Source organism: Macaca thibetana, chromosome 5 (genome assembly GCF_024542745.1).
Source record: "Macaca thibetana thibetana isolate TM-01 chromosome 5, ASM2454274v1, whole genome shotgun sequence".
NCBI classification, from domain to species: Eukaryota; Metazoa; Chordata; class Mammalia; order Primates; family Cercopithecidae; genus Macaca; species Macaca thibetana.
The window spans coordinates 21,684,100-21,698,215 of NC_065582.1; the positions used below are offsets into that span (position 1 = coordinate 21,684,100).

The 14,116-nt window shown below is 38.3% G+C and overlaps 1 protein-coding gene across 3 annotated transcripts in view; it reads left to right on the forward strand.

The window, feature by feature from the left end:
- The window catches only part of DDX60 (DExD/H-box helicase 60), a 112,583-nt gene that overhangs the window by 70,716 nt on the left and 27,751 nt on the right, over positions 1-14,116 (forward strand). For all 3 annotated transcript variants that reach the window (XM_050791708.1, XM_050791707.1, XM_050791709.1), the window contains 5 exons: positions 1,579-1,737; positions 4,916-5,063; positions 6,499-6,651; positions 9,306-9,410; positions 10,972-11,172. In XM_050791708.1, coding sequence (XP_050647665.1) covers positions 1,579-1,737; positions 4,916-5,063; positions 6,499-6,651; positions 9,306-9,410; positions 10,972-11,172 — 766 coding nt within the window. The remainder of the gene's footprint in view (positions 1-1,578; positions 1,738-4,915; positions 5,064-6,498; positions 6,652-9,305; positions 9,411-10,971; positions 11,173-14,116) is intronic.

Here is a 14,116-nt window from a genome sequence, read left to right on the forward strand (position 1 = left end):
ATAAGGATATTAATAGAGATATTAATAGTGCCTTCTTCATATGATTGTTGTGAGTACTAAATGAGTTAATATACTGAAGTCACTGAGAATAATGCCCGACAACTGTATACAATTTTTTTTTTTAAGGGGGATGGAGTTTCACTGTCACCCAGGGGTGGAGTTCAGTGGCGCAATCTCAGCTCACTGCAACCTCCACCTCCCAGGTTCAATCAATTCTCCTGCCTCAGCCTCCCGAGCTGGGATTACAGGCATGTGCCACCACGCCCGACTGATTTTTGTATTCTGTGTCACCGTGTTGTCCAGGCTGGTCTTGAACCCTTGACTTCAGGTGATCCGCCTGCCTTAGCCTCCCAAAGTGCTGAGATTACAGGCGTGAGCCACCATGCCCGGTCAACTGTGTGTAACTTAAATGTTTACTGCTATTATTATTTTATTGTCTACTATATGAAATTTCTTGTCATGTGGCGTAGACTGTCACTTTTAAAATTCTTACTTCACCAGTGTGCCGGTTTATTTACTGTTCACTAGCTAAACACATTTCCTTTTGATGTTAGCTCTATAAAAACTTTAGAAAGGCCCTTTGCTTCACAGCATAGATTTAAAAAGCTTTATTATATAAACCAGACCTATGACTTGCTATAATAAGCTATAAGCTATGGTTAGTATAGTGACAATAGCTATTGGCTACTTGCAGCCACAGCATTTTGCCACCAAGAAACAGTGGGGAAATAAGACCTCCCTGGGCTTTTCAGTGCTCCTGTAAAAAGCCCTAGCTTCCTGACACTGGGAAATGCATGTGAAATAAACATAGGAAATGTTTGCCTTTACTTCCTCTAGAAACATTTTGCTCTTCATGTATCAGGAGAATTTGATCTGTAGCCATTTGTCTATAAATGTCTTTACCAATTTGTAGCTAATTGCTCAGATCTGAGAAGGCCTACTGAGTACAACCTAGACCAGGTTGCTGGGTTAAACCCCAGGGTGCCAGGAAGTATGGATCACTATATTCCTAGGTACTTACATTTAAAGAACTATAAAGCCCAGAGCTTAGAGACATTTCTGCATTGCAAAGTCCAGCAACAGCTAGGGTTTTTTCTTTTGGAAAGAATCGTAGGTTCTCACCTTCTACCAAAAGAATACTTTTTTTTGATTAATCTTTTTTTTCTCATTTTTAGAGAAGGGTGGTGATGGGGATAGCTATCTGTCTTCTGTATATAAATGGAGATAAATGGAGAAAAACCATTGTTCTCTGTTCCTTGCTTATGGAATATTTGACTGCTATTAGAGGAAAAATTTCCACGAGTTCTCATTGCTTTGTCCCAGGGTAATGTCTGTGTGGCGGAGTGGGTGAGGGGACTGGGGTCGGGGGAGAGAGAAGGGGAGGGCCGGCAACACTATTTACTATAGGTGGTTAATAAGGAGTTGGCTGATTCGGAACACCTGATGTGCACATTCTGGATAACATTTATAAAGGTGGGTATTAAAAACCCAACAGGGGATGATAGCAGTAGATGGAAATATGATTTTGAATTGTATTTATGATGTTATTTTCAAGGCGCACATTCTTTTTATTTCCAGATTCAAGTTAGGAGCTGTAGAAGACGCAGCCAAAAGTGTGAGCACGTCCCTAAAGAAAAAGCAGGAGACAAAAAGGCCTCCCAAAGCTGATAAAGAAGCCCATGTCATGGCTAACAAACTTCGAAAAGTTAAAAAATCCATAGAGAAACAAAAGATCCTGTAAGTAGTTAACTAAAAATTTGACAAGTAGAGGGTTAAAATACTCCCCAAATCCCAGTAGGAAACATAAATTGAATATGTTCTATAAATAAGTTCTAGTTGTTGCTTGGACTTATTTCTAAATTGAGTACATTTGGGTGAGAGAATGGGGTAAAGATGAGTGACCATAATTGTACATTCATTCCTTAATTGCATCGATCAGTCTCATTTAGGACTTGGGAGAGGTGGAACCACAGCCTGTCAGCCTAGGTAGATTTTATAACCTGACGTAATCATCCTACACAATAAGCACATCTTTGACACATATATGAACTCTGGCTGTCACTTAGTCCTCAGAAGGTTTAAATATAGACTCCACAGTTTGTCTTTGGTCATGACAAAGAAGTCTCACTAATATACCATCACAGTTTTATGAGTGATCATAAAAGAACTTGAGAATGGATGGAAATGCTGATTTCATGCTTGGAAGGACTTAGCTAATGTGACTTCTCTTCCTTGCTCTCAATGTCTAATTCTGTCAACTCTAGGGCCAAAATGTTTATCCCCTCTCTATGATCCTCTCCATCTTAAGTAACTTCCTGGCTTAGAAGCTCCTCATATCTTGCCTGGATGATCACAGAGGTCTTTTTTTTTTTTTTTTTTTTTTTTGGACTTCAGAGCCTTGAGGTTCACCACTCTCCAATCTAGTCAACAAACGATCTTGCACACATTTGAATTGATTAAATTATCCCATGCTCAATGTTCTTCCTTCACCCTTGCTTAGCTGATGAAGTCTAAACTTCTTGACCATTATGCCGAAATGTTTTGGTATTTGCCTTAACTCTATCAGTCTCACTTCCTCCCACTCTGCTCTATCAATACTCAATATTTATGATTCTCCTCACATGACTTACTTTTCTACCTCTTCCTTTCCATGAACTGACCCATTTGCCTTGAGTGTCCTGCTTCCTGATTGCTCCCAAAGCTTGTACTCATAATTTTTGGTGTCTCATCTCCAAATCTTTCCCTGATTCCTGCAGTTAGACTTTCTACCCTCTCTCCTATGTTCTTCTACACTTTCAATAGCTAGTAGATCAATTATTGTAATATATTGTTGTTTGTATGTATTTCTTTTTCCTAAATTTTAAGTTCCTTTACAACAGGAACCATGTATTTTTCTTTTTATGTCTTCATTGCTTAGCACATTACCTGGCAGGTAATATTATTCCATGAATATATTTGAATGAATGAAAGATATTTCTCTCCAAGTTGAAACAACTTTTAGAGCATCTCTGATTTAGGTTTTCCAGATTCCAGAGCAAACTAGAATTTGCTGCTGAACCTTCTGCTTATATTTCCTCTACCTATTTTTCTGTTTCCTTAGAAGTGTGGGAGGTGAAAACCCAGGGGTAGCATAGGAGGTGTAAGCCTTCTTAGCAACTGATCCTCAACAACCTTTCCTGAGGGCACCAGGAGCCACATTTCAGGTTAGATTAATGACCAACAATTCAAGTTATAAAAATAAAGTGTGATTTAATGTGTTATTCATCACCATACTGGGGGTAAGGGGGCCTTTAGATAGTCCCACTCTGGCCTCTTCCATCTGCATCCATTCCCATGAAGCAAGGGGCCAGTGGAGCTAAGGAGACGTGCCCATCCAGAGCTCATTCTCACCCTTGAATTCCAGGTTATTATGGAGCTATATTTGTCAAGATAGGTGGATAGAATTTATTTCATTTAACAGTTTATTACTTTGACTAAAAACTTAAAGTGAGGCAATAATATGTGGAGCTTTGCCACATGCTCTGCAAATTTTAGGGCCAGGCCCTTCTATAGTCAAGGCATTCTCCCCTGAGTTAAGGGTAACGTTAGTTAACACATAACGATGAAATACAAGTGAGCACATCTTCTCATATTTACAATTTTCTTCCATGCACAGTTAAGAGAAAATTTTTAAAAATCAAAGAAGTGGTAATTGATTTGGGTGCACGTTACATTGAGGGGTGATGGATGGACAACACAGTATGATGATACAATAGACTAAGCCAGGGTTTACGGAGGGTCTCCTAGGTCAGATTCCCTAGTAGCATACGCTGAGATGAGGATGTCTGTGGAAGGGATTTATTGAAGGTGTGTGCTCATGAGGGACCTATAAGAAAATGAACGAAGCAAGAAAGGGAAGGTGAAGAAAAGCAAGAATGTGGCTTCTGCTAGAAGATAGCCTGATTCTAACCCTACTGGGAATGCTGGGGCACCAGAGAATTGCCCCACCTTGAGTCAAGAGGGCTGATTTTTATACTTCGTATCAGTCAGACTTTGGGTGTGGGCTATTTCCCATCCCCAGGAGAGGTTGTCACCACCCAGGCATCTCCAAGAGGCCCCTGTCAGTTTAGAGCAATTCTCCAGGGAATGGTGCAGCTGAGAGCCTTAGCAACCAAACTCAGAGCAGCTGTAGCATCCACTACAAGGAGGGAAGGAGAATGACTAGAATTGGCAATGTGGAGCAAGGAGAATGCCTGCCTTACCTCCGAGCCTAGGGTCATGAAGGCCAAGGAAGAAAAAATGACCATCACTTTAGCAAGGAGAAACAGAGTTATCTCAGGAGAACCGGGTATGGCAAGACTACAGCCAGAAGGAAAGGGAACATCCCAGAAAATATCAATATGTGATAGAGTTTTCTCATGGTGGATCATAACATCCAGAGGCTGAAGAGGAAGGAAATTAGAGGAAGACTGAGTTATTAAAGATGGACAGCAGGCCGGGCACAGTGGCTCACACCTGTAATCCCAGCACTTTTTGGGAGGCCGAGGCAGGCAGACCACGAGGTCAGGAGTTCAAGACCAGCCTGGCCAACATGGTGAAACCCCGTCTCTACTGAAGATACAAAAATTAGCCAGGTGCAGTGGTGGACACCTGCAATCCAAGCTACTCAGGAGGCTGAGGCAGGAGAATTGCTTGAACCCAAGAAGTGGAGGTTGCCGTGAGCCAACATCACGCCATTACACTCCAGCCTGGGTGACAGAGAAAGACTCTATCTCGAAAATAAAATAAAATAAGAAAAATAAAGATGCACAGCAGTGGAAGTCTGGGTGAGAAGACTGATTTGGGAAGTCTTGGGCATCCTCTGGTGGCCAAATCAATTAATTACTTCATTCATTATTTACAATTTCATTAATTAAAATTTTATTTTTATGAACAGAGATGAAAAGAGCCAGAAAAAAAACAGAAATGTGGATCAAAGCCTAATACATGAGGCTGAACATGATAATCTGCTGAAGTGTCTAGAGAAGAACCTAGAAATCCCACAGGACTGCACATATGCTGATCAAAAAGCAGTGGACACCGAGGTCAGCACTTACAACGTTACCGTTCTCCAGACTATTTCATTTGTCAGCCATAGCTTCTTAGTTGTAGACAATGTTTGATAAGATATATGCATAATATAATACATAATTAATACAATCCCTACCAAAGGAGAAATCTCCTTTAGCTACATATCAGTCTTGAAGGCTTTGCAGTGCATATCCAAAAAAGGACATTATAGTCTAAGCCAGGGTTTGTGGAGGAGTCTCCTAGGTCAAATTCCCTAGTAGCACACACTGAGATGAGGATACCTGTGGAGGAGACTTAGGATTTGTAGATTATTTCTTGCTTGTTAACAGTTCACCTCTGAAAATGTCTGCCATTTCATTATTTCTTTCTATTACATTGTTTCCACAGGCTGAATTCTAGACTTCAATTTCATATGCTTCATTTGAAAATTTGGGTGCATGTGGTCCAATACACTTTAAATAATATTCACAGAATTTCTCAAAATCAGGGGCTTTTTACATTATAGCCAAAACACCAAAGAGGCATTGGAATATCTAAAACTGGTATGCAGAAACCTTTTAAAATGCAAATTACTCATGCTTATGGTAAACAAATTTGAAGGTACAAATTAGTAATAATAAAAGCAATGTCATCACTCATAAATACTCACTGCCCTTCCAGACCAACCTTTTATCTCATTTTCCTGTGACTATACACATACAAACTTACATACATTTTGTGTGTGTGTATATACATATACGTATACACACACACATATTCATTCTATTGTGCCCCTTCTTTTGTAAGCTTCATGGTGTCTTATTTTTTATAACCATGTATTTAGATCATCATTTTAATGAATCCTTGATATTCTGTTGTATGAGTGAATACGTAATTGAAGTAACCACTAACCAGCCTTTTGCTTTTGGAAGCTTTTTTTTGGTCCCTCTTTGTCCCACAAAGATAAGTGGTGTTTATCTTTGTCCATCTATCTCTGGACACAACTGTATTTCTTCTTTAAGACCTGGGTATTTTTAAGGCCATTTGTGCTCAGTTTCAATGGGAAGTAGGCATTCCCGGACCACATAGGGTAAGGAACCTACTCTGCCTTCTTGGAGAAGTCTCTCTGTTGGGGAAAACTCCTAAGGCTCCAATAGCCAACTGATAACCCTCAGGCAAGAGCAGTCATGCACTCACCGCTGCTGGGTGTTTCATCTGCTACTTTGTCAAAATGTTCTGCCCCAGAAGTGAAGTAAGACAGTTTAAGATAGTCTGTCCAAAGAAGTGGGAAGATTTTTCTTGTAGTTACTGTTGCTGCCATAAAATGTTCTTTGTATTCATGTAGAGTCAATTTCAAATAGTTGCCTCATTTAGCCAAATTATTACATAGTATGCATGTTATTTTCATTTAGACATTTTTAATTATAATTAAAATTAAATCATAATCCCTAAATGTCTTGCTTCTTTTAGACTTTGCAGAAGGTATTTGGTCGAGTAAAATTCGAAAGAAAAGGTGAAGAATTGAAAGCCTTGGCAGAAAGGGGTATTGGATATCATCACAGTGCTATGAGTTTCAAAGAAAAACAATTAGTTGAAATCCTCTTTAGGAAAGGATTTCTTAGGGTAGGTAAATGTTCTTTATTCTAAAAATTGAAATTGTGACTGTTTCAAGCTGAATGTTCAGGGAAAGTAAAGAATACAACCACCATTTTTCTTTTTTTCTCATGTAATTGTCTTTTAAACAAATAAGTTGGCCGGGCACAATGGGTCATACCTATAATCCTAGCACTTTGGGAGGCCAAGGCGGGCAGATCACCTGAGGTCAGAAGTTCAAGACCAGCCTGGCCAACATGGTGAAACCTGCCTCTACTAAAAATACAAAAATTAGCCGGGCGTGGTGGCAGGTGCCTGTAATCCCAGCTGCTCAGGAGGTTGAGGAAGGAGAGTCGCTTGAACCTGGGAGGCAGAGGTTGCAGTGAGCCGAGATCATGCCATCACACTCCAGCCTGGGGGACAAGAACAAGACTTTGTCTTTAAAAAAAAAAAAAAAGTCATGATAAGACTGCATATCCTCTGTCTTATTTAATTGAAGAGGGGATTGAAATGCACTACTCAGTTTATCTCTTTTTGTTTGTTTGTTTTTGAACCTCCTGAGTAGCTGGGATTACAGGCATGTACCACCATGCCCGGCTAATTTTGTATTTTTAGTAGAGATGGAGTTTCTCCATGTTAGTCAGGCTGGTCTCAAACTCCCGACCTCAGGTGATCCTCCCGCCTCAGCCTCCCAAAGTGCTGGGATTATAGGTGTGAGCCACTCCACCAGGCCTAGTTTATTTCTTTTTCATGAGAATAAAAATATTTCTTAGACAAATACTTTGGCAAATATTTCTACCGTAAAGTATATCTATGTTCTGTCTCCTATCAGTGATAATGGACAAAAGGAAGACTAAAATAACTTTCAGACTGGACCCTTGTTATGTTTTGTGCAGTGTGTCCTGTGACAATGCACAGGGATTTTCTGGATAAATTCACAAAGGAGCTTTATATAGTTTGCTTGTAAATTTGGATCTTTAGTAATATTCAAAAATAGACTGAATTTTAAAAATTATTCATATTAAATTTTGTATGACATATATGACATTCACAAAAGAGAGAGAGAGAAAGACAAAGAGATTGAGATTGTTTCTGCTACTCTAGGTAGCATCTTTTAAACTAAATGTTGAGGAAAATCTGACATCATAGTTAACAATCCTATTACCTGAAAAACAACCTAAGATGTAGCATTAACAACTTTGCTACGCTTTTCTCTTAACTAATAACAAATTATGTATTTATTTTAAAGGCTAATCACCACATACAATATTTTCTACATGATTATCAATTGATAGAAGAGAGACACACCTATTTTGATCAGCATATCAAATAGTTTAAATAGTACCTGTTAAATAGTAGTTGCTCAATTACTAATAGGTTAATGAGATCACTCCACGAAAGTACTATGAAAATAGTGACAGCTTTGCTCTAGAGAACATTTTTTAAAAAGGTATTTATTTTAGTTATTTTCTAAATGTATTATTATTTTCTACATTTTTGTTATCAAAAAAACCTTGAGAACAACAGGTAATAAATGATATGTTGCATTTCCCAGATATATAGATTTCAGTTACAGAATAATTAAAGAAGATCACTCTGTATAAACATTAATACTAACCACAGCATGTATGACTATCAATATAAAAAGAAAGAGAAGATGATTAGAAATACCCAGCATTATATGCAAAGAGTATTATCTAAGTAAACTTTTAAGTTTGTCCTGCTCCTTTTCTGATCAGTTATGACAATTCGAGGGGAAAAGACAACTTTTTAAAATTACTGAGGTGTGTTATTTCCATAGGCATAATCTCAACAAATTTTAGTAGACAAAATAGGTAATTGTCCAGAAGTGGATTCGTAAAAGTATTATTTCCCTATCATAAAAAGTTTTCTGTCTAGTTATTCATTTAAAAATATTTACCTGGCCAGGTGTAGTGGCTCATGCCTGTAATCCCAGCATTTTGGGAGGCCAAGGTGGGTGGATCAACTGAGGTCGGGAGTTCAAGACCAAACTAGCCAACATGGTGAAACCCGATCTCTACTAAAAATACAAAAATTAGCCGAACATAGTGGTGGGTGCCTGTAATCCCAGCTACTTGGGAGGTTGAGGCGGGAGAATCGCCTGAACCTGGGAGGTGGAGGTCGCAGTGAGCCGAGATCGTGCCATCGCACTCCAGCTTGGGCGACAAAAGTGAAACTCTGTCTCAAAAAAAAAAAAAACTGAACACCTATCAGTTGCCAGGTACTCTTATGGGTGCTGCAGATACAATAATGAATCTTGCTTGGAGTTTGGTATAAGACAAGTGAACAAACAAGTAATGTTATTGAGGTAGTCATTAATGCTATGAAGATAAATCACGTGAGACAGAGATAGATAATGATGGTAGGGGTGGTTATTTTGGATGTGGTGGGCTACAGATTCCTCTGTGACATTTGAGCAGACAGCTGAAGAAGCCAGACAAATGAATATTTGGAGAAGAATATTCTGTGCAAAGCAAACAGCGCATTTGGGAATACTTGTGGTGTTTGTGAAATAGCAAGAATACCAATGTGTCTAGTTTCTCTAGCTTTCCCATTGTGGCTTCATTGAAGCTCAAAGAGTTTTTCAGCAACTTTATGACAGGAAATACTTGCATTCTATTAAAATGCTATTTTATGAAGTAATTGTTTTATTCTGTTTCAAGGTGGTGACAGCTACTGGAACACTTGCTTTAGGTATCAACATGCCTTGTAAATCTGTGGTTTTTGCTCAAAACTCAGTCTATCTGGATGCCTTGAATTATAGACAGGTATTTCAAAATGCATAAACTTGCTTATTGTATTGCTGAAATATGGCCATAGCATAGTAAAAAAAGTGAACCTTTAGTTTATAAACATACCACAATTCACAGTAGCCTAACTGGGCATTCATCCTTGCCTGGCTTTCAGTTTTAGTTGTGGTACAGTTGAAAGCACCTGCATTTGGGATTGTGTGATTAACCAGATGTGTGACCTTGGATGAGATATCTAAACTGCCCGATTCTCATTTTCTGTCTCCAAAATATGGGTAATAATTACTCTCCCACAGCATTTGCAAGAAGTAAATAAGTGATTTGCATGGAAAATAGACATCAAAGGTGCTTGATAAAGTTTTACTCAATCATTTGCTGTGCACAAGATTTTGCACTCTAGAATTATCTTTAATGCTTCCCTCAGCTTTACTCCTGACACTCAATCTATTACCAAGCCCACTTCATTACTTTCCTATAGCAGTATTTGATTTTTGCCTTGCAATTTCTGTATCCACCATCTTTCTTCATACGTTCTTAGCCTTGTATTATTAGTACAATTTCCCTGATTCTCCATGCTCTTTATTCTACCACATCCTGCAGTAATATGGTTTATCTTCATATGATTTCCCTGCTCAGAAACATTTGATAACTATTTCTGCTAGCAGATTCAAATTTAGATATGTCACCCCCATTCAGGTTTTTATCAACGTGCTTACCCCCTTTATCTCTAAACACTTTTTGTTCTCCTTATAGCCCTTGTTCCTACCCAATATAACATCCTTATATAATTTCCAGCATGTTACCAACCCCTCTTTTTTAGTTCTATTGCTACTGCTGTACTCTGAATGAATTTTTCTAATGCATTTTTGGGAATCTTCTACTTTGGGCTCTGGAGCTAGGGTGTTTGATATTTGGGATGATGGACTTAGGAATGGAAATGTCAGGGTCTGAATTCTGGATCTTCCACTTTGTGGTTGTTTCAGTATGGGCACAGATATTCCCAGTGCCTTAGCACAGTCTAAGCACTTAATCAGTAAGAGTTAATGTAACCTCTGTAAAGATTTTATTCATAACTTGCTTTTTCACAAGCAGCATTTCTGAATTTTATTTCACTCATGCATTTATTCTGGTTGTGCACATATTTTATTTTGTGATTTGTAACTCAACACACTTGTGCGTCAGAGAGGGCAGAAAAGGGATGAGAGATGGGGAAGATGGGCAGGGAGAGAAAATGGGTACATTAGAGTTCAGCTGTAAGTGATTTTGACATCACTGTTTTGCTGGTGTTCTTTGTTTCTTCAATAGATCATTATTTATTTGGGATATATTATACAAATGCCTACTGCAATTAATGGCTTGAAATATTTACATAATGATGACAAATGTCTCAGTTTCTAGATCTATCTCAGTCATGGCAAATTTCCTGAGCACTATGTAGTTGCATGTTAGTGTCCGTTCCTTAACGGTTAGACATACGCACAATTTCCAAACTCCAAACCAGAGTAAAGGGCTCATTCTTACACTATGGCAGTAGAAGCATTTAGGGAAGTTATACATTGTAATTCTGTTCTCTTTTCAGATGTCTGGCCGTGCTGGAAGAAGAGGTCAAGACCTGATGGGAGATGTATATTTCTTTGATATTCCATTCCCCAAAATAGGAAAACTCATAAAATCCAATGTTCCTGAGCTGAGAGGACAGTTCCCTCTCAGCATAACCCTGGTCCTGCGACTCATGCTGCTGGCTTCCAAGGGAGATGATCCAGAGGATGCCAAGGCAAAGGTACCGTGCTGGACCCTGCCTGAGTTCAGTCTTCATCACTGGCCTGGCTCTAGTCACCTCTGCTGTTCTTTTAGAAGTCTGTAGCAATCACCCTTGAGTTTCATCAGTCCTTTAATGTTTTGCAATGTCTTGAATAGTATAGAATTGGGGGTAGCTAGGGAGAATAACAGTTTGGTTTGTTTCTACCATCAGACATGGAATTTGTGGCTTGATGAGCACTGAAAATCACTCAGGATTACTATTTTCAGGTGTGAAATCCAGTGTCCTATAGTAGTTAAGTGCTGGCTATGAATTTAAAAAGCTCTAGGCAATTAATAGATTCCTTTCTACAATTTAGAAAGAAAAGAAAGATTTATTTTTATGATTTTGTAACAAAAAAGTTTAAGTGTTTCATAAAAAAGTAACTCAAACTTAGGAATACTTGGGAAATGTAGAATGTTGAAATAAGAAAAAAGTGCCCCGTTTCACTCCCAAAGACATTCACATTATCATTTTTTTTTTCAGTTTTCTAAGCATGGGTGTGTATTTGATTTTTAAACACTGATAACATTGTATGTAACCGAACTTCAAAATATGGTTGTAAACGTTTCCTGATGTATGTTGCCCAGATAAAAATTTTGTAGCCAGTCTCTCAATGACGGATTTAAAATTCATGATTACGTAATTTGATTCTCGTCTTTATCCAGCATCGTTAGTGATGCCTGTTCTTTCTGTTTTTGTGTAGTGATTAGCATGCCCAGGTAAATCAGATACTGTTTTCTGAAGTTAGGATTCTTCTAGAATTCTTTTGATGAGTTGGCTGATCTTACAGAACAGTCATACATCATTTTTAAGACCAAAATTTCCCCATTCTTGAGTTCTTCATTTTTACTTGTCTCTAAAGAGGAGTGCATCTTCTAATAAGGTTTCTTATTTTTTTTAAATGGTTATCAGTGTGGTTCATTTTCTTTGCCTTGCATGTTTGAGAAGACCTATGTGTAAACTTCTCACATATGGGACTCTTAAAAGTGGGCATAATATTGATAGAATATTATTGTCTTCATTCATCAAATCAAACTAAGATTGTTTCCATTGCCTTCTGGCATTTAATGTTTTATATAGAGGAACCATGGCAGTTTCTGTTCTCTTGCAGTTAACTTGATATTTTTTTTCTGTATGCATATAATTGCATATTATATGAATCTTTTGCTTTATTCTATTTCAAATGTTTTATTTCCTAGGATTTTCTGGATTTATGGATCCTCTAAAAATTGATGTTTTAGTTATTATATGAGAACTTTCAATCTTTGTGCTCTGGTTTTTATTTATTGTGGTGAAATGCACATAAAATTTGCCATCTTTAACCATTTTAAATGTACAGTTCAGTAGTGTTAAGTATGTTCATATTGTTATGCAATGCTCAGGTATTTTTCAAATGAGGAAGAGATCCTTGAATTGTATCTTTGTTATTTGCTTCTGTTAATTGTTCAGTGGTTTTTTTCAGGAAAAGCTATAATTTTTAAATTGAAACCCACTTTTCTGTTCTTCATTCCTGTTTTTTTCTTTATGAGAAAACATGAAACTTATCTTCCATATCACTGATGGCCTGAAGTGCAAATGTGGGTTTTAATTCTGCTACTGCTGGACTTTTGTTTTTCTGAAATTCTTTTTTTTTTTTTTTTTTTTTTTTTGAGATAAAGTCTTGCTCTGTCACCAGGCTGGAGTGCAGTGGCGCGATCTCAGCTCACTGCAACCTCTCCCTCCTGGGTTCAAGCAATTCCCCTGCCTCAGCTTCCTGAGTAGCTTGGACTACAGGTGTGCACCACCACACCTAGCTAATTTTTTGTATATTAGTAGAGATGGGGTTTCACCATGTTGGCTGGGATGGTCTTGATCTCCTGACCTTGTGATCCACCCACCTTAGCCTCCCAAAGTACTGGGATTACAGGTGTGAGTCACTGCACCTGGCCCCTGAAATTCTTTACTCCTCCATCCATCACTCTTATATATCATAATCATGTATTTTTCAATGTCAATTTATATTGTCTCTATACCATAGACTGTAGTGCCTTGTCTCAAAGAGGTCACATCATTTGGCATCCATTAAGGATGACAAATAATTTCTCCTTTTTTTCCATCGTCTTATTTTATTGTATTTTAAGTTCTGAGTCACATGTGCAGAATGTGCAGGTTTGTTATGTAAGCATGTGCCATGGTGGTTTGCTGCACCTATCAACCCATCACCAAAGTGTTAAGCCTAGCATGCATTAGCTGTTTTTCCTGATGCTCTCCCTCTCCCTGCCCCAACAGGCTCTGGTATGTGTTGTTCCCCTCCCTGGGTCTATGTGTTCTCATAGTTCACCTCCCACTTACAAGTGAGAACATGTGGTGTTTGGTTTTCTGTTTCTGCATTTGTTTTCTGAGGATGATGGCTTCCAGCTACATCCATGTCCCAACAAAGTACATGATCTCATTCCTTTTTATGGCTGTATAGTAGTCTGTGGTGTATATGTACCAGTTTCTTTATCCAGTCTATTGTTGATGGGCATTTGGGGTGATTCCATGTCTTTGCTATTGTGAATAGTGTTCCAGTGAACATATGTGTGCATATATCTTTATAATGGAATGATTTATATTCCTTTGGGCATATACCCAGTAATGGAATTGCTGGGTCAAATGGTATTTCTACCTCTAGTTCTTTGAGGAATCTCCACACTGTCTTCCACAGTGCAATTGAACTGATTTACACTCCCAGCAACGGTGTAAAAGCATTCCCATTTCTCTGCAACCTCACCAGCATCTATTGTTTCTTGACTTTTTAATAATTGCCATTCTGATTAGTGCGAGATGGTATCTCATTGTGGTTTTGATTTGCGTTTCTCCAATGAGTGGTGATGTTGAGTTTTTTTTCATATGTTGGCTGCATGTATGTCTTTTTTTGAGAAGTGTCCATTCATGTCCTTTG